Source organism: Geospiza fortis, unplaced genomic scaffold (genome assembly GCF_000277835.1).
Source record: "Geospiza fortis unplaced genomic scaffold, GeoFor_1.0 scaffold128, whole genome shotgun sequence".
NCBI classification, from domain to species: Eukaryota; Metazoa; Chordata; class Aves; order Passeriformes; family Thraupidae; genus Geospiza; species Geospiza fortis.
Window position 1 is genome coordinate 1,001,540 of NW_005054420.1, and position 24,162 is coordinate 1,025,701.

The 24,162-nt window shown below is 46.7% G+C and overlaps 2 protein-coding genes across 2 annotated transcripts in view; one reads left to right on the forward strand and one right to left on the reverse strand.

Annotated features, from left to right (window-relative positions):
- The window catches only part of LOC102034588 (histone-lysine N-methyltransferase SETMAR), a 3,243-nt gene extending 2,189 nt beyond the window's left edge, over positions 1–1,054 (forward strand). Inside the window, exons 3-4 of the mRNA XM_031061623.1 lie at positions 4–709; positions 846–1,054. Coding sequence (XP_030917483.1) covers positions 4–561 — 558 coding nt within the window. The 3' untranslated portion in view covers positions 562–709; positions 846–1,054. The remainder of the gene's footprint in view (positions 1–3; positions 710–845) is intronic.
- Positions 1,055–3,933: 2,879 nt separating this feature from the next.
- Positions 3,934–23,518, reverse strand: SUMF1 (sulfatase modifying factor 1). The gene is made up of 8 exons (XM_031061621.1): positions 23,345–23,518; positions 21,172–21,246; positions 13,358–13,440; positions 11,307–11,429; positions 10,681–10,795; positions 9,741–9,854; positions 6,187–6,246; positions 3,934–4,764 (listed from the first exon to the last, which is right to left on the reverse strand). The coding sequence occupies exons 1-8, from the start codon at positions 23,516–23,518 to the stop codon at positions 4,654–4,656; spliced, it is 855 nt and encodes a 284-aa protein (XP_030917481.1). The 3' UTR covers positions 3,934–4,653.
- Positions 23,519–24,162: the final 644 nt, after the last annotated feature.

The following is a 24,162-nucleotide window of genomic DNA, read 5'->3' on the forward strand; positions in this document are numbered from 1 at the left end:
CAGACCGGCCGGGTGCGGCGGGGGCTGCGGCTGCGGCTGCAGGTGTTCCGTACACAGCGCAAGGGCTGGGGCGTGCGCGCCCTGCAGCCCATCCCCGCGGGCAGCTTCGTGTGTGAGTATGCTGGGGAGGTGCTGGGCTTTGCCGAGGCTCAGAGGAGAATCCAGGCCCAGAGCCCACAGGAGCCAAACTACATCATAGCAGTGAGGGAGCACCTGCACGACGGGCGGGTCATGGAGACCTTCGTGGATCCCACGCGCATCGGGAACGTGGGCAGGTTCCTGAACCACTCCTGTGAGCCCAACCTCTTCATGGTGCCCGTCAGAGTTGACTCCATGGTGCCCAAACTGGCGCTTTTTGCAGCCGCTGATATTGCTGCTGGAGAGGAACTCACATATGATTACTCTGGAAGATTCCGGAATTTCCCAGGAGCCAGCAGAGAACACAAAGCTCTGGAGGAAGAGAACAGCCTGAGGAAACCTTGCTACTGTGGTTCGCGCACATGTGCTTCCTTCTTACCTTGGGACAGCTCTCTCTTTTCCACACCAGCGAGTTCTCCATAGCCTTTCAGCCTTCAACACACCTAAAAATACTGTTTTCTCTAGCACTTAAATAAAACTCATTGTGTTCCAACAAGGAAGCACATGGGGTTTCAGAAACAGCAAAGAGATGTGGTTTCAAGAACTAATTTTATGGAAAAACCTTTTCAAGGTGGGTAGTACAAGGGATTTTTGGAGCTTTGAGATGTTTCAAAATCAGTGACTAAGCCAGGCCTGGTGTTTTTGTCTGGTTTTTCTCTGACAGCTTGCTGTATGTTAAAGCAGCTCTCTCACTTTGTGCCTTTCAGGAAGAATTTGTACCTTTGGCACTTGTACATGGACAGGACATGATAACAGCAAGAAAAGTCACTGACAGTGGCACAAGAAAATAACACCATGACTCTTGCAAGGGCATTAGGTTCTTAAAATCCATTAAATTATTGCTTTTAAATTACTTGCTGTATTATTATTATTTTTGTTCCATAAAGCATAGTAACTACTAATTACTGATGTAAAAGGAAAGAGTAGCTGTAGTACTTGGTGTGTCCCTTCTCCAGCTGCATGCCCAAAGCAGCTGTGACTGACTGGCTGTTTCACTCCCATTTAGCTTCACTGAAGTGGTGCAGGACAGCAGCCTCTGAGGAGCACCACATCCCATCTTTTCTAATCACCTCAGCCTGAAGGCTGCTCCCGTCAGATCTCTGCAATCTGTTACTCCCCAGCACTCAGTTCCTGCTCAGGAAGCAAATGCAGCCCCTGCAGCAGGAAGCAGGATGGTGCTGACAGCTGACTGAAAGGAGAAATACAGAAGTGCATCTGAACAGCAACAGATTTGTGTTTTGGGCTGAACAGCTGACAGATGCACGAGGGTTCTTTCAGCTGCTAACTGATCCATGTTTTCACTACTCCAGGGCCAGGCAGCATTAAGTAAGGCCTGGCCTTTCCCAGCACAGGGAGAAGGTCATTCCATCTTTGCATCATCCCTGTCTGGCTCCAACAGCTGTGCAGGGCTTTTCTGAGCACCTCTTTCCCCCAGGGATGCACTGCCACAGGGGCACATTCTGTACCTGCAGGTCCCTTCACTTCCTTTCTGCAAAGATCAAGTTAAGACAGCTTCACATAGCCTGGTTTTGATATTTAAGATGGATAAACTGCAATGCCGTTTTTTATTCATGTCACACTGTGCCATCAGCAGCACAAACCCTCAGTTATTTGCTTTGGACAGTTGGATATTTACCTGTTTCCATACCCTTTGACATAAAACACACAAGGGAGTGCATCTCATGGGGATCAGATGTTCTGCAGGTGATCAGTAACTTCATTTTTAAATTGCAGACAACTTTGATTTGGACCTGAAGGATTGGTGCCACTGAAGGACTGAGCTGTCACTCCCAACTCAGTGTGCTCTTTCACAAGGAATCCAGGCCAACAGCTAAAAACTGGGAGCTCTCTGTAGTCCTGTCTGCTCTCCAAGAGCAGTAATGATTATCAATATTTCAGTATTCATTGGGAGATTTACTTCCCTATTGAAATATGATCAGAATAATTCAAGGATGCAGCTCTGAACCAATTGAAGGTCCCCTGCTCTGGCGAGTGGGGTTGGAATAAGATGAGCTTTAAGGTCCCTTCCAACTCAAACCACTCTGATTAACCTGATACTAACCAGGGGTAAAGGACATTTTGCTATTTACTAAACAAAATCCTACTTGGTGTTTATGTTTGCTTCCTTGATAAGATGCAGTGTTAACCTCTCCCAGTTAAGTGCCTTCCTGCTGCTGCTGGGGTTTAGACACAGCTGTGGGTTTATGTTAAAATAAACATTACCACGTCATTTCTCCTAGGGTTAATCATTAAGCACCATTTCTGTCAGTGCAGAACCTTCCAAAGGATTTCAGCTGCTGGCAGAAGTAGTTTACAGGCTGAGTGGACATTAACTTCAGTCCTTGCCTCAATAAGGGTTCTGCTGTTATAGGAGGGAAGCTCCCTGGATCCCACACCTTGGAATGCACAGGATTCCAGGGCACAGCCTGGACTGCAAGGTCTCTTGTGCAGAAGAGAGTTTTATCTGGTTTTCTCCAGAGAAGGCATCATGCCAGCCACCTTGAGACCACAGGGCTGGGAGCAGATGAGCCACTGCACTTCCTCTTTCCCGCCTGAGCAGTTTCAAGATGAGTGTTACAGCATCTGCACTCCTCGTTTTCAGGATGACAGCACAGTTTGTTACCTTCCTGTTATGAGTATGCACTTGGCATGATTTTGAGTAGTTAAGGAAGTGCAGATTAAAAAAAACCCAACCACCTTGAGCAGTATCTGGTCCTTGATCACAGCCCCACAGCAGGAGCACAGCTGAGCTCTCTGTCCCTGCAATCTGAGCCCTCAGCCCACGCCAGGGCTGCAGCTCCTGGGAGTGACCTGATCCCAGTTATCTGCTTGGAGCAAACTTCCCAGAACAGGAACAGTGCTGGACTGCTCAAAACAGCCACACTGAGGGCCTTGCAAAAACAAAATAATTGTAAATTGAGTTCTAAACCATCCTGACAGTTGTTAATGGCTGTTTTCCATACAGCTCTATACCATGCCTTGGCAATGCAGCTGCCTGGGGGAGTGCACCAAAATCTTACTACAAAAATTCCCTGTCAAGAAACTAGGAAAGAAATAGACTCTGTTCAGAAATCTGCTGAATTTCTGTTCACTTTCTCCTTCAGACTCCTTTCAGCTTCAGAGCTCCAGTCTGCCCCTCACAGCTCAGTGCTCATCCACAATGAACCCAAACAGCTCAGAAGGCTCTGAGCTTCCCTTCATCCTCCCTCCTCCTTTCTTCTCTGAGTGCAAAAGTGATTACCAATATCTCAATATTGTGTCACATCATGCTGTGTCCTGGCATAGATTTTTCTGCTTGCTGGGCTTACCTGGACCCCACTGGAGGCTGGTGTTCGGTGAAGGGCTGCCCAGGCATTCTCCTGTGTCATCTTTTCAACATGAAATCACTGCAGAAGGAGCTGCCAGGTGATGGATTTGCATTAAACTCAAACCCAATTTTCTATAGCAGAGACAACACTGGCAAGGACCAGCATCAGTACCAAGGCTTTTGTTAATCCACAGTCACATTCAGATCCCAAAACGAGGTTGCTTTCAATTGCTCCCATTTCCCTTCTCACTTGCCAAAATTCCTCTCCTTCCCAGTGAGGAATTTTATTTTCAACAAAACAGTTTAGAAATTTACCCTATTAGGTCTTAGGGCTCACAGTTCCATCTGCCATCACTTCCATGACTCTTATTCAAGTGGAATCATTCATTAGCTTCAGTTTCTAATGAGGCCACTATTGCATTTTCCAAGTCGCCTACACTGCGTCCAAGAAATTCAAAGGAAATTGTGGTTTTCCATCAATAAAAGTCTTTGGCATAAACAAATGCTTGATATTTTATTCAAATATGTACAAGATTTCTAATCATCATCACGCTGAGGATCATTTCCCTCAGCTGCAGAAGGCACTTCCTAAAGAGCAGCAAATATCTCCCCAAGAGAAGCCCATTTCTGGACATGATTTTCACTGCAAATGGAATGTAACAAAGGGCAAGCTGCCTGTGGGGAGAGCTGTCATCTCCCAGCCCTCATTCTTGACTCCTTCATTGTCTCTCAAAGCAGCCTAGAATTTCCTAATTGCCTAGAATTTCTTTTAAAGCTGTCTAGAAGTTTATAAAGTCTTTTCTTATTGCATTTGAGTGTAGAAGTTCTACATAAATAAAACTAATTAATAAAGATCCTGTCTAAGGAGGAGCTTTTGTGATTGACAAGGTGGTGATCAGTCAAGGGCTGGACTCAATAATTATGGAGGTTTTTTCCAGCCTAATTCTGGGATTAAGTAGAATTTGAAAACATGATTGGCATGTTTCTGCTCAGTTTTGTTCCAGTTGAATCCAAAACACCCAGGGCCAGGTTGCTCATGAACACGAAGGTTCTCCAAGCGCTCTCGAGTCGTGCTGGTTTTTCTTCCCTCAGCAGGAGCTTCAAGCAAGGTTTTTCCATGGTGTGCCATCAGCAAGGGACTCTGCTCAGTTTGTTGTCCCCGGGTGGGATGCAGCCCCTCCTGTGCCCTGCCATGCCCTGGGGGTGGCTCAGCGTGGCCCCGGGGTGGTGCTGGCGGCGCAGCGGAAGCCCAGGTTGGACGCGGAGCTGTCGGGGGTGTTCTGGCTCCGGGCTGCACAGCGGTACCTGTAGCAGTAGGACTGCACAGCAACACAGAAAAGGAACTTCTTAGCACAGCTGGGGCTCCTCAGGCACCAGCTTGTTAGATTAACAGATTAATTAGTTAGATTAATACAGCAAAACGTTGCCATCGCTGTGGGACAGATCGATGAAGTGCTACGGATGGAAATCGCTGCGTTAGAAATGAGGGAATCCTACACAGCCACCAGCTGACACAAAAGCTGGAATGAATGGCAAAGTGTCTGATAAAGTGTCAGCCAAGAATCTCTCCTGCTCTGGGAAAAAGCCAATTCAGCTTCCCCTCAGAGGCTGAGCTATGTATCCATGTGCTAATGCCCCACTGGAATGGACAGGTACTGAACGTTTCTCTGAATGAGGTGCCAGACTTTTGGGATGGGATGTAAAAAAGTGCAGCTTCAGGCTCTGTCAGCTCTGAGGGAGAGAAGAGCAGCAGCACACAAAGATCAGTCTGAGCTGATGTCAGGCACCTAATAAAGAGCCCTTGTACTAACAGCAGTCAGTGGTTTTGTCTTGATACACAGCCTAGTTTTATCACCTACAAAAAAAGACTAGGGCAGACTAGAATCTTCACAAACCTTCAAAATGGGTCATGTTATTCATCACTGAAGAGCCTATTCCAGTGTTAATTTAATCAAAACTGCTAATTAACATCTGACATTGATTTCACCTAAGAAGGAAATCAGTGTAGAAAATGGGATCTCACTGTAGAAAATGTAATCTAATTATGAGAGTGATTTGCCAGCCACAGGCTTTGCAAGGGAAGAACAGGACAGCTTTAATGAAACAGGAGATGTACAATGAGGGCTTTGAAGCACTGCATGAGCAGAGTTTAAAACACTATTTTGTGTCATGAACAGCCATCAGTCTGTGGTGACATCCTGACAGTTCTGAAGGATTTTCAGGTATGCCACCAACAAACACTTCATCTCCCAGCCAGCTCTGCAAACACCTGATATCATTGAACCATGGAATTGTAAAAGGATTTGGGATTGAAGGGCCCTTAAAGCTTATCCAGTCCCAACCCCCTGCCCTGGGCAGGAACACCTTTCCCTAGACCAGGTTACTCAGAGCTCCATATCCTTTCTGGATCAAAAGCCAGTTTTTTATGTTCTAGAACTTAAAAAACAAAGTCACATCCATACTTTCTACTCTGACAAGCATCACTCAAGCTCTATCATGAAAATACCATTAGAAGCCTACATCAGTTTTAAGTTCTGCATTTAAAACCCATACTGATTTAAAAAACTTACTTGTTTTAACTCCAAGCTAAGCAAAAAGAGATCCTTAGGAACATCAGGTGTGGCTCTTCATAAATGCCATGAAACCCCTTGACAAGCATCCAGGCTGCCAGGAAACTGTCAGAGGATCATGGTCAAGTGCTTTCAGAGGGAAGAGGAACAGGAGAAGAGCACATAAGTTACCTTATGGCACATGTAGGATCCACCCTTCTTCACTCTGTCCGTGCCCGAGGACGGCCCTTGCTGGGGAGGGAGGACACTGGTCAGTACTCAGGGAATAACTGATCATTGCAGGCAGTAAGGGGATGGAGAAGGAACAATCAGAAATATTCCAGACACAGATCTCAGTGGTGTCTGAAGCACACAGCTTGAAATAATTCTGCCCTACAGGATTTGCAGGTGACAGTAACTGTGCTCCCTCCCCAGTGCTGCAAATATTTAACATTCCAGGTGCTGCCCACTGATAATGCCTGGGAACAGGGGGGTTCCTGAAGAGGGTTTTACCAGGAAGGAAGTGAGCTCCAGCTTTCCTCAGTGACCACCCTGTGACCAGTCTGGTACACTTGTCTCCCACCCAGGTCTGCATTACCAGGGGTGATGTTCTAGAAGAATCTACCCCAGAAGAGCATTTGTAACTGAACATAAATCCCAGGGACTGTCAGAAAACCTTGAGAGTTGATGTTGACAGCTTTGTGTGAAAGTTCACCACACAAATCACAGCAGCTTCATGTTTGCTGCCAAAATTTATACGTGTGAAAAAGAATTTGGCATTTAATGGCACACAAATACTCAAGGAAAGGCACACCCTGAGGCAGCATCCGCTCCTTCCCAGCCTGGGTGCTGCTCCACAGCCCAGCCCTGCTCCCACTGAGGCCTCTGGAAACTGTCCCCACACACCTGCAGGTGCATGCACAGTCCCTGCTCTGAGATAAGCCTCCAACCAGCACAGTCATCACCCAGCCTGCTAATCTCATTTCAAGGGAAGCCAGGAGAAAACTGACCTAAAAAAAGTTCTGTGGGAACAAGACAAAGCAGAACAATGGGGCTGTGGAGCAGGATTTCCCCTAAATGCTGCAGGGCTGAGCAGCAATCTGCGCAACTGGCTCCAAAGACACTTGTATAAATGAAGAGCAACATTTCTGGTTTGGGTTAGAAAGCTCTAAATCTGTCACGTGTCAGCAATTACAAAGGGCTGACCTGTACTGAGCAGTGTGTGAACCAAAGGCTCAGAATTGCATCTTTTCATTAACTACAAAGATCTTCACCAGGACAAAACTGAGCATCAAAGGTTATCTAGTAACAAAAAAAACAACTTAAATTGACCCCTACAGCCTCTGAAGGAGGATTACAGCCCTGAAATACCTCACCTGCAGAAATCTGCTGTAGTGTCCTCCATAAATCTGTTCCATTATAAAACATCATTCTCTTATTTAAAATCACTGAAGGTAAAGAGTTTATCAGAAGACAACTGGCAAAGATGTCAGAAAACCAACAGACATCAGCAGCAGCATTTGCAGTTAATATTTGCTTGTGCACACATCTCACTGATAGATGAAGGAAACTGCCTTGGCTGTGCTTCCCCTCATAAAAGCTAATCACAGCCCAGCAATTAAGGTCACATTTGATTAAAACGAGCAAATCTCTGTTCTATCAAGCACCATTGTTTTATGGCCTGGCCTGGAGAAGTGCACCAGCTGGTACTGAAGGGGAAGGACATGGGTGCAAAGGCCAGAGCTGTCCAGACTTTGATCCCAGATTTAAACCCCAGAGTTTACTGTAAATTAACAAGGTTATTCTGTACTAGAATACTGCAAAAGCCATATTCCAGTCTGATTACATAAGTGCTTGTGCATTCCATTACCAAAGCTCATAAAAGTAGGATTGTTCTTTTAAAAGTTACTAAAAAAAACCCAGAAGTTTGGTTTTTTTTTGTTTATGAAAATAAAGTAGTACTTCTTTGATTACATCGAACAAATACTTTCTGATGGTGCATGGTGATTTCCAGTGCACAGCCACATGGTTACTCTGTTTGGAGAGAAATCAGTTTTCAAACAGAGAACTGCAGCTCATACAAAAAATCAGGGCCAGAAGTCACCACAAAATAACCCCTAAAAGGACTCTGCTTTGATTGGACCTCACACACACAATTTGCTCTCTCTGCTAAAGGATCAGTTACATTTTTAGGGAGGAAATCCTTCCCTGGCAGGGTGAGCAGGGCCTGGCACAGGTGCCCAGAGCAGCTGGGGCTGCCCCTGGATCCCTGGCAGTGCCCAAGGCCAGGCTGGACACTGGGGCTGGAGCACCTGGGACAGTGGGAGGTGTCCCTGCCATGGCAGGGGTGGCCCTGGGTGGGCTTTGAGGTCCCTTCCAACCCAAACCATTCTGGGGTTCTGTGACTGCAGGGAGGCACCTTCATTCTAATTATTTATTTGAGACACTTTGGTGTTGATGATTCCAAGGCAGCAGCACTTCCCTGCTGGATTAAGGTGGGGAACAACTATCCTGTGACTTTTGCTCTGTTCAAGAGTTTGCTGAAGTTTTAAACCCAGACACTTCAGGAAGTATTTAAAAATCAGGTGTTAACAATGAGGCTTTTAGGGGTTTTTCATATGCAAACTGATTGTCAGAATCCAGTGTCTGAGGCAGAGCACTTCAAAGTGAATTCCAAAGGGTTTTTCTGGTTAAATGGGTAAGGAAACTGCATCTCCTCATGTGCAAAGGTGTCCCAAAATAGCCAGGCTGCAGTTATCTTCTGAGACATTAGAACTGATTAGCACCAGATCTATCAGAGCCCAGCTCTTCAGTCTCTGCAGAGCACAGGGCAGTGTAACCTAAATACAGGATGTGTTCTCTGGGCTGAGAAGACTCTGAATTCTTTCAGAGGGTCAGAGCTCAGGCAAAGTTTTTTAACATATTAAGTTTAACACCCTAAATCTTCAAAGCAGCTTTCTAGCACTGGAGAGATCTGGGCTATGCTGAGGATTGGTTACAAGGAATGGATGGAATTCTGCACACAGATTGTTTGGGGGGTTCCATAATTGATTGCCTTGCCTTCACAAGTAATTACTGGGAATAAAAATAAACCTGAAAGTGCTTTTTAAGTTGTTAGCAAATAAAAACCACTGTATTTGGTGGGGTTTTGAGTGACAAACTCTACATGGCCTTACTTGTCATATTCATAAATCATGGGATTCACTCATCCTGGATAACTGGGAGAGGAGCAGATCTAACACTGGAACTGGAATCTGCTGAGACAGAGCACCAGTGATCCCACACATCTCACCCTGCAGGAACCTCCATCTGCCTGCCACAAAGAAAAACAAAGATTCACCTCTCAGAGCCTGGCGACTTCTCCTAAAACTCAGTTTTATCACATGTTCAGTTTAAAACAAGCTACCAGAAGCCAGAAAGATAATTCACAATGGTTTGTTCTCTGCCTGGGAGGGGGAAAATAAGCAGAGCTTGTAGCAATATGAATGACCTAAAACCCTTCCTTTTTTTAAAGAAGTCATTCCACAAATTCTTGATTTCTGTAATATGAGGCCAGTTGGGAAGTATTCAATGAGTATTCTAACCAGGTGTGAACAACTAACCAAACAACACCAAAACTGCACCAGAGCACTGCAATTGCAGCGTGGATGAGCTGTGCTGTGATGCTCCCAATCCCCCACCCCAGGAGCACAGAACAGAAGCTTTCCCACAGCAAGGAGACCCTGATGTGCCAAGCAAACACTCACAGGGTTGTGGAAGTCCTGGGGGGAGTGGTGCACAGCCCACCAGTCCGATGTCCACTCCCAGGCGTTGCCCACCATGTTGTAGAGGCCGTACCCATTGGGGGGAAAGGCAGAGACCTGCACAGGAAGGGAACACAGCTCTGTGACACTCCAAACAGGGCTGGAATCCTCACACCAGTCTGCTCAAGGTGCACTTGGAGGAGCCCCAAAAGCAGACAGCAGATCAGCAGTGCAGACCTGGAGCACTTCCACAAGGCTGTGGTCACCTCTGTGTCCTCAGCACCCTGCTCCAGTGTGACACAGCATCCCCTCGCTGGCTTTGGAGACTCAGCCTCTCCAGAGAGGCACTGTTTGAGCAGCAGACACACCTGGCATCAGGGACTTGACCCCACTCACAGCTCCCAGACTCCCCTCCCACCAAGGAAAAGCCAGGGTGGCTGCCAGCTCCTGCCTGGGCAGACTCCTCTTGTGATGAAACTGTTGCGTTTACTTAACTATCATTAAATAATTCATTCACATTCTTGATTGCCTTTAAAATTCCACTCTGGTTGTTATACTAGACAGGCCCAACCTTTCCCCAAAAGAGAAGTTTAATGTCTTTTAAGTTATTGTGTGATTTTTGAGTTCACAAAACTGCAAGGCCAGAAGTGCAGGCAGAAAGTATTTCAGCTTCTGACTACAAACTGACTGGGAGAGGGGAAAAGAGGTCAGTTTGAGAGGAACTAGAAGTTAAAATGAAAGTAATCTTTACTTTTCAATTAGCTTGTAAAAGAGTCCCTTGATAATGTTCAAGCCTGCAGTGAAATTTAATGCAACTTAAAATCTAAAATGAAAGAGCACAGGGATGGAAAACAGCCATGGCTCATCCTCCTGAAGACAGACCTTAATTTTAGGAAGATTAAGATCATTTCCACATGCTGGATTGTCTTTGAGACACACTTACAGGTGCAGTCCCCTTGTACCCATCCTCTGCTGTGTTATTGGTGGGGAATTCTCCCTGCCAGATATTGGCATAGTGCTGCCCTTTGGGCTGCAGCTTGTTGCCCCACGGGAAAAGCCTGAGGAAAGACAAACAGAGCAGCTGTCAAACACTGTTAATTAAAAATCAGTTTATAGAATCCCAGACTGGTTTGGGTTGGGAGACCTTAAATCCCATCCAGTGCCACCACCGGGCGGGGGCCCCCCCCCCACTGCCCCGGGTGCCCCAAAGCCCCATCCAACCTGGCCTTGGGCACTGCCAGGGATCCAGGGGCAGCTGTGGCTGCTCTCTGCCAGGGCCTGCCCACCCTTGCAATAAATACCTTTTTCCTAATACTCCATCTAAACCTCCCCTCCCTTAAGTTTAAAGCCATTCCCTGTGCCCTATCCCTCCAGGCCTTGTCCCCAGTCCCTCTCCAGTTCTCCTGGAGCCCCTTCAGGCCCTGGAAAGGCTCTGAGCTCTCCCTGGAGCCTTCTCCTCTCCAGATGAGCACCCCCAGCCTGGCTGCAGAGCAGCTCTGGGGTAACAAGGCCCTCAGAAGCCCTCCCTGTGTTCCCAGCCCAGCTGCAGCCCCTGCCCTGCACAGGTACCTGTTCTCCAGCCCCCCTCGACAGCTGTACTCCCACTCAGCCTCCGTCGGCAGCCGCTTCCCTGCCCACCTGCAGAAGGCCAGGGCATCATTCCAGGAAACATGAAGGACTGGATGGTCCATTCTGGGAACAAAATGAGCAGGACAGGCTCCTCAGGACACCAGGCAGACTCAGGGCTGCACAGCACATTGTGACAGCCAGACAGGGGCACACAGGACTGACCAGTCACAGTGCATCAGGTGACTTTACAGCAAAGTTACTTAAGGAAAAGCAGCAAAATGCTGGGAGGGAAATGCAGCCATCAGAGGGAAACAGGAGGAGAAAACAATTAACTTCTGTTAGTCTCGTGCTGCTGCCACCTCCAGCTCTGCAGTTATTTCTGGTTTGTGGTTTCTCAAGTGCAGCACCCAGAACTGTCCATGCCCTGCCCTCTGGGGGAGCCTGGGTTTGCAGAGCCACAGGAAAGCACTGGAAACCTGCAGCACCACCACTGCCAAACCAGCCTGGCACAGGGCATCTTGCATCCAACCAGCCTGGCCAGGGCCATCTCAGCCTGCAGGCAGGATGCTCAACAGGAAAATGCACATGGCAATTTAATGGTGACTGTTCTTCCCTCCCCTGTGGCTCCTCTCCTGCTCTGGGCCCTGCCCTTGCTGTCAGCTGGGGGGCTTTGAGGGAGAGGTGACATGAGGAAAAGTCTCATCAACTCTATCAGCTTTTGCAGCACCCTGTCCAGGATACTGAACTGCAGAAATTTAGCTGGGAAGTGACTTTCCTTGGGTGCTTTAAGCAGTCACAGTTTACACAAGAGCTCCCATCTTTAATGGGATTTGGATCCAGGACTGACATTAAAATCCTTGTCCCTTTTTCCAGAAAAAGACAGAAAAAAATTGCCCAGCCATTCTTGCAGAAGGATCCTACCCATCCAAGCCTCCAGTAATCCAAGATGCTCCCAGAGCTGAGGGTCCAGGAGAGAGAGGAACTTCCTATGAACTTCTCTTCCTGCCCCATTTAAGAATCCAGTGTATCCCTGTTAACCCCTGGGGCCATTTCCAGGTTCCCAGCAGCTGTGCCAGGCCAGGTCTGCACCAGCCCAGAATTTCATGGCAGGCTTCCAGCTCCTGTCTGCTGCCTCTGACCTCAATTCCTGGCTCCCCCTAACAATGCCTCCAGCTATTATCTCTATTTTTGCCTCAGATAATTCTTTCCTTGCCCTTGGAGAGCAGACAACTCGTTACTGAGCGTTTCAGCCATCAGATGATGGTGCACTAACAAAGTCCTGTCCTTAGAGGACTCAAAAACCTACTAGATCTAGGCTAGAGAGTCTGATTTGATTTCAAAATGCTGTTAGAAACTTTCACTAGCTGATGAAGTGCCAACTTCATTGACACCAGCCTAGTGAGAGGAGCAGTTGCAATGTTAGAGGTCCCAAATGAAGACAGTAATTTGATTTTCTAGGCCTAAAATTCATCCCACTTCAGAATGGAAAGCAATTGTATGAATACAAGGATCAGCAAGCTTCAGGGTTTGTGCAGGCAAAGGGTGGCACTAACTGTAAGAAAAAGCAGAGTTCTCCAAAGCATTCAGAGGTTCTACACAGTCACAAGTGCTTTCTCACAGAGTCAGAATACAGTGGAAAAAGCACAAAACCCCTCAGCCTTTTGTTGCCAGAGAAAGAGGCTTCCAAATCCCACATGGAAGAGTGCACAGTGCCCAGACTTCTGGAGTGTGCACACAGGGAGGATTGATTCCTCCTCTCCAAACCCAGGTCTGGAGTTTGTGACCCTGGAAGATCCTCTGTGTTCCCTGCTGGCACCCAGACATGAACAGCAAACACTGAGGCTCAATCAGCACAGTCCTGACAGACCTTGGTGCTCTCCATCACTGACCATGGCCATGGAATGCTGCATGCAGCTCATCAGAAGGTGGGAAACAGTCCCAGAAGCAGCAGCCAGCAGGTGACTGAATAAAGGCTTTTCCTGCAGCCCCATTCCTGTGGGAGCCAGGGACACTCCCTGTGTTTTGTGATGGAATGGGTGCTCGTGGCTCACCTGCTGGAGATGCTGGAGTCAGGGCCCTCAGGGTGCCTCCAGCTGGCTCCTTTCACAGGCAACCACCAGGGAGCAGCTGCCACCTGAAAATGGACAAGAGCAGCAGGGAAGGACACTTCAATTCGCACCTAAGGGATTTGCTGAAAACCACCAGACCCCTTCCAACCCAAACCAGCCTGTGCCTGTGTGAATTTCAGCTCCTGCCTGACTTCAGTCTGACACAATCTGCAGAGGGGAAAAAAAAGTTACAATTTTGGCCTAAAGAGCATTTTTACCCTAATTATTTACTCCCTGGACTCAGTGTTTTGACATCACTGAAACAACCCCTGATGATGCCCTTTAGCTGGGGGTCAAACACTCATCTTGCAACACATTTGCTTTCCAGGTCATTAACCCAACTCAGCTGATTTTAAATTATTTGCTCTCAGCTTCCAGAAGGTGGAGACAGAAGGGAAGTGAAGCATGAAGCCTTTTTCTTTTTTTTTTTCCCCAGCTGGTTTGCTGGGAAACATCACAAAGCCAAAATCATCTGTAGCAATGCAGACATTGAGTAGTTCTCTCAAACCAGAAGTCCCAAATTTGGTGCTTCAATGCCAAGGAGCTTTTCCTGGAAGACATTCTTTAGGGATTTCTTCTATAAGGCTTACTTCAAAGCAATGCTTAACTGTTCTGATTCATATTCACTTACAAATACTTATTTTAATAATGGGGCCCTCACTGAGGCAAAGAAAGGAACATTTGTGCCACCCATCAACAGTGGGTTTATTGCAGCAGCTTCCAAAATACTCCTATTATAGAGATAACATCTATAAAGAACAAAAATCAGAGAAAATAAGCCTGGAATGCTTTAGGAGGTAAACAAGCCAGAGGCTGGTTAGTCCTAGACTGACTTTGTCAAGTGTTATTCACAGAGGGAGGAAAGGTGCCAAGAGTGTTACCCCTTAACTCTCCAAACCTTCAGAGCAAAGTCCAAAAAGTCACTGCAAGCTGGTATTGAGGAGACCCAGAATCAGTCTGGTCAAACAATTTTAACAGCAGCTTCTGGGGGAAGCTGCATCCTTCAACAGAACGTGTCATTACATGTGTGTGGGACAAGAGATTATGTGTGTCACACAGAGATTGTCAAGAAAACTCTGGTCCAAGCTACAATCAAATCATTCACGTGGATATTTCAGTAGCAAGTGACCAAACACACGTTATCCTGGGTTTAGAGCCTCATCAGGCTGTGCTCTGCCAGCCTTTCCCTCCTCCCCTCCCAGCACACACAGATTTTGCCTACAGCACATCTGGGTATGGAAAAGCTCTCTGGAAATCAATAATCAGCAATCTTGGACTAAAGTTTCAAATCCCAGAATGAGACCTTCCTGCAGATACTCTGCTCAACTCTCTGAGCACAAAAACTTCAGAGTGATGGAGCTACTAAACTGATACAACAGTCACAGTATAAAACTAGTCTGATTTAACCAATTCCTTGCCCATATTGAGGTTTGACCTTTAAACTACACTGAAAATAGGACAGAAATCCAAAATTAGCATTTTACAGCTATTTAAGGAAAATAAAAGAGCAGCAGAACCACTTGCTAAAGCTAAAATCTGAAAGATCACAAGAAAGATTTCGACAGTTTCTAAGCACAACATATTTTTGTAAATTAAACTGCTGGGTTTTGAATAAAAACATCTCTGCAGGAGACTGCAAAGATTTACACTTTAGACGACTTTAATTTTGGAAAACATTTTTGTGATGCAAAAGAAAAAGCAGATGCTTTCAATCAGGCTGGTTTATTTTAACCCAAGAAAAATGTCTCTGCACAGGAAAGCACTGCGTGCGCACAGCTCCCGGCTGTGGCTCTGCTGAGCTGAGCACCAAATGGCTGCCAGGCTCTGCAGAGCACCCAGAGCAGTCACACACGCAGGGCTGGGACAGGGATAACAGGGAGAGCACAGAGAGCCTGCAAGAATTACCTGGAGACTCATCCAAGGCAGCCCCTGGCTCTGGTGAACACACCCCGAGCTGCTCCTTCCAGAAATCTCCTACCTGAAATCCAGAGTTCTCTCCCAGAACTTCTCACAAGTCTTTAAAGCTTTTAATTGCTCTAAATCTAATTAGCAGAAGAGCTAATTAGACAGAGATATTACAACATCACAGTTAATACAGCCAAGTCCTCCCCTGCCAATAATAAGCTTAGTTACTTTCATAATACTTCACGTTCTGCTTCCCTCCAAAACATGTTCTGTGCACTGGCAACAGATTCCGGCTGTCCAAACAGCAGCAGATGCTGCTGAGCAGATCTTGAATCAGAGGACAATCCCCTTCCTTGTGGTTAATTCTTGCAGCATGCCACCTGTGCCAGGTTGCCCACACCTGCCCTGCAGTCCTTACACCCTGGTGCACAGGGAAACGTTCCCAGAGCAAAGCAGAGGCACAAAGGCTTGGTTTGGTCTGATCCAGCTGGAAACAGGGATTATCCAGCTCTCCCCTCCAGGATTAAATCTTAAGAACTCCCTGTTCTGCTTCTTGCAGACCCAGAGAACTGTGAAAAGAGAGCCCAGTGTGCTAACACTGGGAAGAGCTCAAACAATTAATTCCAGCCCACGAGCTTTGCACAGGGACAGAGCAATTTGCAGAGCTGGAGCCTGAGCTCCCACTAACAGCCTGCAGAAAACTCTCCTCCTAAGTATTCCATTTTCCTTTCCAAGTGGGCTGGGACAGCCTAACTTTAATTGCTCCATTACCTCACAATGTCAAGATTTTTAAACTACTTCACAATTAGCTTGAAGAAAATTCCTTCCTAAATCTATGTAGAAAAGAAAATTAGAGTGGGGAACATCACCAAGTGAGTTTCACTGTTGGCATTACCCTGTGGCTGCTGCTGCAGTAGGGGAATACCCCTAAAAACCACCCCAAAGGCACCCAGCCCAAGGCCATAAAAGCATTTATTATCCTTGCACTAACCTGTCACAGGCCACGTTCGAGAGAAAAACAACCCCCACTTGAGGAGCAAATCTCAAATTCAAATCAGATTTATGTATCCAAAAAATTACCAAAAATAAACTCAACAGAGGAGCTCATCTTGGCTCAGGCTCCAACATTTCCACCGAGTAGCAAGTCCCCTGAAATAACAAAGCTGTGGATTTGAACTTTAAGGCAGGCCCACAAGATGATGACAAATTCATGCTGCTGTCCAGTCATACTGCACCAAACACCAGCTTTTTTTGTGCTACAGCATTCTAATGCTATTTTAATAAAGTATTTTAAAAGCCTTACTCCAGGTCAGGATAAACAGCTGGAAAAAACCAAAAGTGACTGCAGAGTATGAACTTCAGAATGAACTGTGTGAAAAGAGATTTTGAGTGAAAAACAGCCCAAGTCTGGAAACCACTTTAAGAATCATTTATTAAGTGGTGGGTTCTTAAAAAACCACTCCAGTTCAGAAGCTGACTTAATAGGTTACCACTTGTTTCAATCAGATGGTGCTGAGCTCTGTACATCTTTAATATGCAAAAGGATCTTGTTAGCATTGGTAGGATGTGAAGAAAAATTTGTTATTCAGTAAAGAACATAATTTTTGGATGAGATTTTGTTTTATTCATGTAAGGGAGATACACATAAATCTCTGACAGTTCTTCCTCCTCTAAGCCAGATCCTAAACCTTGAGCACTGATTAATGAACTAGTGAAGAAAGAGGCAGACAGAAAACAGAACATTTTTAGTAGGGTGAGAAGTTAAAGAAATAAAAATAATTACTGTGCAAAGGATCCACTTCACTGTCCCCACAGAGAACGAACCTGCTGTAATTATGCACAAGGACTGAGCCAGGATTGGGAAATCCTGCCCCACACAAACAAAACTCACAGTGAGCAGAGGATTTGTCCAGCAGGCAGCTCACACCTGCATCAGGGCTGGACTAGAGCATCTCCAGAGGTCCCTTCCAGGATTCTGTGAATACCTGTTTTGCCAGCTCCTGCAATTCCCATGCTATTTATTCTATCAATTACAAGTCCCAGCTCCTTCAAAGCTCTAATTACAGAAGAATCTGTTCTCACTCTTAATTTCTAATATTAATGGCCTCCCTCATGAGCCCAGGAACGGAAGCAACAAGGGGGATGTTCAATATTGAATATTATCTGCCTTAAAATGCAGTATTTTACAGCAGTTTGAAACTGCACACCAAGGAAAGGCAGCAGCTTTAAAATATACTTAATTTTACTTTGTAAGTCATCAACTACAAAAAATACTTCAGATTTGATTGGAAACAAGCACTTCTATGAAGGGACCTTTTCTTTGCATAAGGAAAGGTCATTGAACTTCAGTTCAGACAGTGTAAAACTTCACAGCCCTGTCAATCCTCCAAGAAAAATACCCACAAATACGTGATGCTCAAATCCAGTCAGATTCATTAAGTGCAAGTTTTGGAATCTGAAGAAGCTTCTTTTGAGGAACTGATATTCCTGGTGAAGGCAGACACCTCTGGAAGTCTAATTTCCAGCCAACATCTAAATTTGCACTCCAACTGGTCATTTTTTCCACTAACCAAGTGCACATGAGCTGTAAGGAAAGGAGATGTGCACGGATTTATCCTGAGGCACAAACCATGCCCCGCTTTAAACTGCAGCTCTGATAACACAGGCTGATGTTCCTGGCAATTCCCAGGGAGAATTCCTGCACATCCCTCTTAGCAGTGGGAGTAGAGCACAAAAACCCACAGAGGAGCAGCTCCATCTTCCAGCTCCTTGCAGGGAGTAGCTGAAGCAGTGGGGGCTGCAAGAACAGCTCACCCTGCCCACACTGGCACTGTGGCCCACCTGCAGCCAGGGCTCCTCTCAGCAGCAGCTTGGGATGTTCAGCTGAAATGCAGAATGTTTCACTTTGGGGTTATTGTGAAAAAATAGGCAAATTGCACAGCTCCAGGCCACTGCAGAGATTTCCATACAGACAGGGATGAAAGCAGCATCCCACAGTTCTGGATTGGCCAGAACTTAGTGCTGGCTTGAGCTGCCAGTGAGCCAATTCCACTGCATTCCAGACCCAAAATTCCATACCCTCACAGACAAAGGCAGCACACATTTGTATGCTCTCAGGCTCTTCAGTGCAGAATTCATCTGGTGTCAAAGCAAAAATTAATTTTTCTGCCTTCCATGAGCCAAGAATAACAATGTCCCCACTCCTCTCCAGTGAGCAAAGACTGAGGCTGCACTCCTGTTGTGTCATCCATGGTACCTGGACAGCAAGGAAACTCCTGCAGGGATTGGCAAGAGCTCTCAAATCCCTCAGAATAAAATGGAATTATGGAATGGTTTGGGTTGGCAGGGACCCTAAAGCCCACCCAGTGCCACCCCTGCCATGGCAGGGACACCTCCCACTGTCCCAGGTGCTCCCAGCCCCAGTGTCCAGCCTGGCCTTGGGCACTGCCAGGGATGCAGGGGCAGCCCCAGCTGCTCTGGGCACCCTGTGCCAAGGCCTGCCCACCCTGCCAGGGAACAATTCCCAATTCCCAATATCCCATCCAGCCCTGCCCCCTGGCAGCCAAGGTCTCTCCCTGTGTTCTGTCCCTTTCCAAAGTCCTCTTCCACCTCTTCTAGAGCCCCTTTAGGCCCTGGAATGGGCTCCAAGGTCTCTCCAGAGCCTTCTCTTCTCCAGGCTGTATGTGAAGAATTTAAGATGTGAAGCTCCCAATTTTTTAAGCCCACACAAATAATTTCAGCTTCAAAGGACCTTCCCCCTCACCCCATAAAATCCTTTCCCATTTGAAGGAGCCCTCCCCTGTTCCATCAGTAACTCCCTCATCTGGCACAGCACCAAATCCTCCCTCTGCCACGTGACCACCACAAACTTGGAGGCCAAAACTAAAACCTGAGTTCCCAGAAATCTGCAACAATTCCATCCTTGGCTGCTCCACCTCTTTTTACTGCTTCCCTTCCAGAGCTGAGGCCAGCCCACATTCCTGTCAGTGGCTATCAGGGAGCCCACCTCACCTCCAGGAAAGGCACACCCAGAGCTCCAACAATCACCCTGCAGCTCAGCTGGGTCACTCCTCCATCAGCCCCAGCTCTGCCTCAGCCAGTGGCTTTGAGGCTCTGGTAAATCTGCTTTAAGAACTGGAGAACACAAAGTGGCCAAACAGAGCAAAACCCCCAAGAGACACACACAGCTCATCATTTCCAAATTATTTAGTTTGGTACTTCCACTTTCAACTTTCCACAGTTATTTCACTGCATGTGAAATATTGCTGTAAAAAGTTACATTCCTGTTGCTCTTCCCCTATATTCACATTTACATTTCACATGCCTGTGCTTCACCTGGAGAAATCCTTGTCAAAACACTCCTGAGCCACTGAGGCAAAGGAAAACCACAGCCCTTTCTCCCACTCGTTGGCTGGAGGGATTTGCAGTGCCAGTAACACACCAATATTTATATCTTATTTCTGCTTTTCACCTGGTAGTTATGATTGAAGAAGGTGACTTTTAACAGCAAGCTTACTTTTAACAGCTCCAGAGAAGCTTCAGAAAGCAGCAGCCAAAAAAAACCACTTTGGGGTCCATCCCAGGCCTCTGGTATAACACTTGTCCTGTGAGCACTGCAGCCAACACTTGGAAATTTGGCTGACACACTCAGGAAAGCGGCTCCCAACACTCTGTGTTTACAAAATTGCCAAGGCTGAGCTTACAGCAGCATTCTTGGGGTTTGTTTGTTTGTTTTAAAACACCGAAACTGATTTAGGGATTTCTGCAACACAGAACTACACAGGAAAAGGAATTTCTCCAATACTGATTGTTGGGAAGATGGGATTAGCCATTCATTTTTTCATTTGTATTTTTTATTATTTTTATGAAGGCAGAACAAATCCATGGATGGATTTAGCATCAGTTATGCTGGTGGTGGGAACTGCAATTTAGCCTTATCTCTCCCAGTGCACAAATGCTAGTCCTGAATTAAAAGATTACAAACTGCACTTGTAATCTTCCTTCCCTGGCAACAGGAACCCAAATCCCACGTTCTCTGCCAGTGCCTCAGAGCACACACTCACACGGGGCTTCCTGAACCCTCCCACCTCTCAGGCTGCCCCCTGAAAACAAAAATCAAACTGTGTCCCTTCAGAGCTGAGGAGAAATCTGACAGGAGGGGAGCTCAGGAGGTGATTTTGTCCAAACCTGTGCTCAGAGCAGATCAGCTCGTCCAGGAGATGACACGACACAATCTGCTTATCTGCCAGGAGCTGCAAAGGGGACCTGACCTGCTAAGGAGGAGGTAAAGGAAGGCTGAGGAAGGCTCAGCAACACATTCACAACAGAAAAAGAGGAAAGAGAGGGCAGGGAAGATTTAGTACAGAAATGTGTTTCTTTTTAAACCAATATTCACTTTCACTCAACAGGAAACCTGGATCAGCTCCAGAGGAGTCAGCACTGCCCCTCCCAGGATCACTGCAGTGCCCAGGGGGATGAGGGGAGCTGCAAAAGCAGCAAATGAACACAGGATCCTCTAGAGAGGAGGAAACATCATAAATTCCAGCCATTCACAACATAAGGAATCCTACAAACAGCCTGAACTTCTCAGGTAGGGGGCAAAGAGAGACAAGGGGTTGATACCAAGTTTTGCTCATCAGGAATTGATGCTTTTAATTGTTTTTTAAAGAAAAAGGACAGAACAGATTGCAAATCCTCCCCACTTCAGCCCATGATTCCTGGTCAAACACCTCTCCATAATCCACATTTTTGCACCTGGCTTTGGGGACATTACAAAGCTCAGTTTTCCCTGCTGTGATTGCCACCAGAGCCCAGGGATTGCTCAGGGAGCTTCCCCCTGCTGTGCTACTCACTGCTTGGTGGATGTCAGCCTTCACTGCCTCACTCAGCATCCCCTCAAACACAAAAGAGTCACCAAACTTCTCTGCCTGTGGAAAGAACAAAGGATTCAACCATTATGTCATCAAACGAGTGCTATTCTTGGAACCACACTCAACACTTACAGCTTTGTTTAATCAAGGATAAGAAAATTCAGAGAATCCTTAAGGCGGAAAAAACCTCCAAGGCCATCAAGTCCAACCTTTGACCAAACAAATTCTAATAGTGAATTTGAGTTCTCTTTCAAGGAAGCTGTTTTGGAACAGAAAATAAGGGATTTTTTTCTCGGGATGTTGTTTTTGTTCAGCAGCCACTGGGCAGATGGCAGCTCACTGAGCTTCTGCACATGTTTTTACTTTTATTAATTAAAAATGCAGTTCTGATTGTCCCAACTGCTTTCAGATGCTACAGTCATCAGTCTAATATGAAAGGGCATGTTTCATTCCTCTTCTTTTTCCTTTGGGAAGCACAATAAAAGACTTGAACCTTGTCACTTACTGCTCCATCATCACCATGTTTAAAAGTGCTGCTACAACAATAAAGAGTTAAAAGTAACTCAGTCATTATATCTAGCACTATATCAATCCAAAAGAATAAAAAATACAAGTAATTTCCATCAATCACAGTACATTATACCAAGAGAAAAAAAAAGGGAGGAGGTGTAAGTGGAGCCCTCAATGACACCAGCTGAGCCATGGGGTCTGCAACAGCCCTCATGTGATGCAGTTCTGCTTGCCAGGGCTCCAGGAACATTTTGATAACTCTCAGGCACAGGGTGGGATTGCTGGGGTGTCTGTGCAGAGCCAGGGGTTGGACTTGGTGATCCTTGGGGTCTCTTCCAGCTGAGGATATTCTGTGATTCCACATTTAACCCACCACACACGTGCTCATCCCAGAAGCTGTTTGCTACAAGCAAGCTTTGCTCCAACTCAAAATAGCTAAACCTCCCTTTTTTTCATGATGATGGAGCTAAGAAACAGAAATAGCAGACAAAAGAAGCTCTTCATCCAACCAGAGGATCCTGCCTTCCAAATGAGAACCAGTTCATCAAGTGAATTCAGCAAAGTGCCTCCTTGGAGACCTGCTCCTTCCCCAGGCTTCATTCCCCTGAAAGGGCTGTCAGGGTTTGTCACAGCTGCGTAGGAACAGGCACCTGTCAGGAGGGATCTGAGCTGCAGGCACAGGGGCTCCTTCCCGGCAGGAACCTCAACATATTCCTAGTCCATTGTTCCCAGGAACAGGCACACAATTGTCACTGCAGCTGCTGTTGTCTCCTGCTGAGGCACAGGGCTCTCTGTCAGCAGCAGGAGCTGTGCTGAGCCAGCCTGCAGAGCCCCTGGCCATCTCAGTTTGTTAAATCCCTCCTCCAGGTTTCTCTGAAATAAGGAGAATCTAACCTGGTACAAAGAGCTCCAGTGTTATAGTAGCCTCTTTGAGCTAGGTCTCACAAGCTCTTGGAGGTCTATAACACACCCAAGACAGCTCAGCTACCCTTGGAGGCATAAAAATCAGCAGGATGGCTTCTGTTGCGGTGTTGGTAACAAAAAGACTTAATAAAAGGCAAAATAACAAACAGAGAAACTGAGCTAAGTGCTAGAGGTTCTTGCTCCTGGTAAAACACCTCCCAAAAGCCATTACTTTCTTTGTTCACTTCTTTTTCTGGTAAATTGCCCAGGAAGGACTTTTTGGCTCTTGTCCAATGAGCTATCTTAAGTTTGAGGTGAAGTCCCCATGGCCTATGCGGTGGCTTTTGCACCTAATCCAGGAGAGAAACTTCTGGGCTTCTTTCCTTTCTGAGGGGACAAAGGACAGTTTGGCCACTCCATTAACAAGGGGTACACTCCTATACTCCAAGACCCAAAATACCAAAAAACCCCAAGCAAACCACCCCAAACTCCCCTGTAGAGACCTGCTGGCCTCACCCAGGCTGCAGGACAGATGTGAGCTCAGGTGACAATTATTAAACACAGCAACAAACACCTGACTGCCCTTTCAGCCCAGGACAGCAAGGCAACTCCCTCTCCCCACTACCTCCAGCAGAAATACTGGAGTGTGCAAATGCCAAACAAGCGTTGTGACATCCTTCAACAAGACAAGCCTGGTTCCAGCTGGGACTGTCCCAGGCTGAGGGCAGCCCTGGTGCCTCACCTCGGTGATGTAGCCCGTGGAGTTGACAAAGCTCTCAAACTCCAGGTTGCTGACCTCGTACTGGTCCATGTAGAAGCTGCCAAGGTGGACTCTGCGGGCAGGGCCCTCTCCATCCTGCTGGATCTGGGGCTCCTGGGTGCCCATGGTGAACACCCCTGCTGGGATCAGCACCATCTGCACAGCAAACGCCCCCAGGGAGGCACAGTGAGACACTGAGCAGCACAGGCTGCTCCTGCTCCTCACCTCTGCACGTGACTTGGAAACAGCATTTTGGCCAGCCCATTTGGGGACACAGCAGACAGAACTGCAATTGGGGACAAATCCCCATTTTTCACAGGAAGTCTGGGTCACACTTGTGCTCCCATGAGCAGAAACATGCCGTGTTTCCTATGTTACACTTTGCTGTTATTTCTGCAGTTACACCACTGCCAGGGCAGCAAGGAGCAGACAGTGAGCTCACAGCAGCTCCCCAGCACCTCTCCTGCCTCTTCGCGGAAGGGAAATGAGGATTTGGCATCATCTTTCTCATCCCATTTCCATGCTTCTTCTCCACTCTCCCACTCAGGTCTCTCCCAGCCACACCTAAAATTCACACACCTTGTAACTGGCCCATAAAAAGTGCTGCAAAAAGCTTCTCCTTCAGACTACCCACATCTGAAGCTGGCTGTGTCCTCATAACTTTCTCTACTAAGAATCTGAGCTCTTACAGACAGTCTAAAGCTGACTCCATAAAAGGCCTTCAGGATAAATCTGCTTACATTTTTTAGGACTTAGGAAATGACAACACAAAGTTGCACCACTTCCTCCCTCCCAATCTC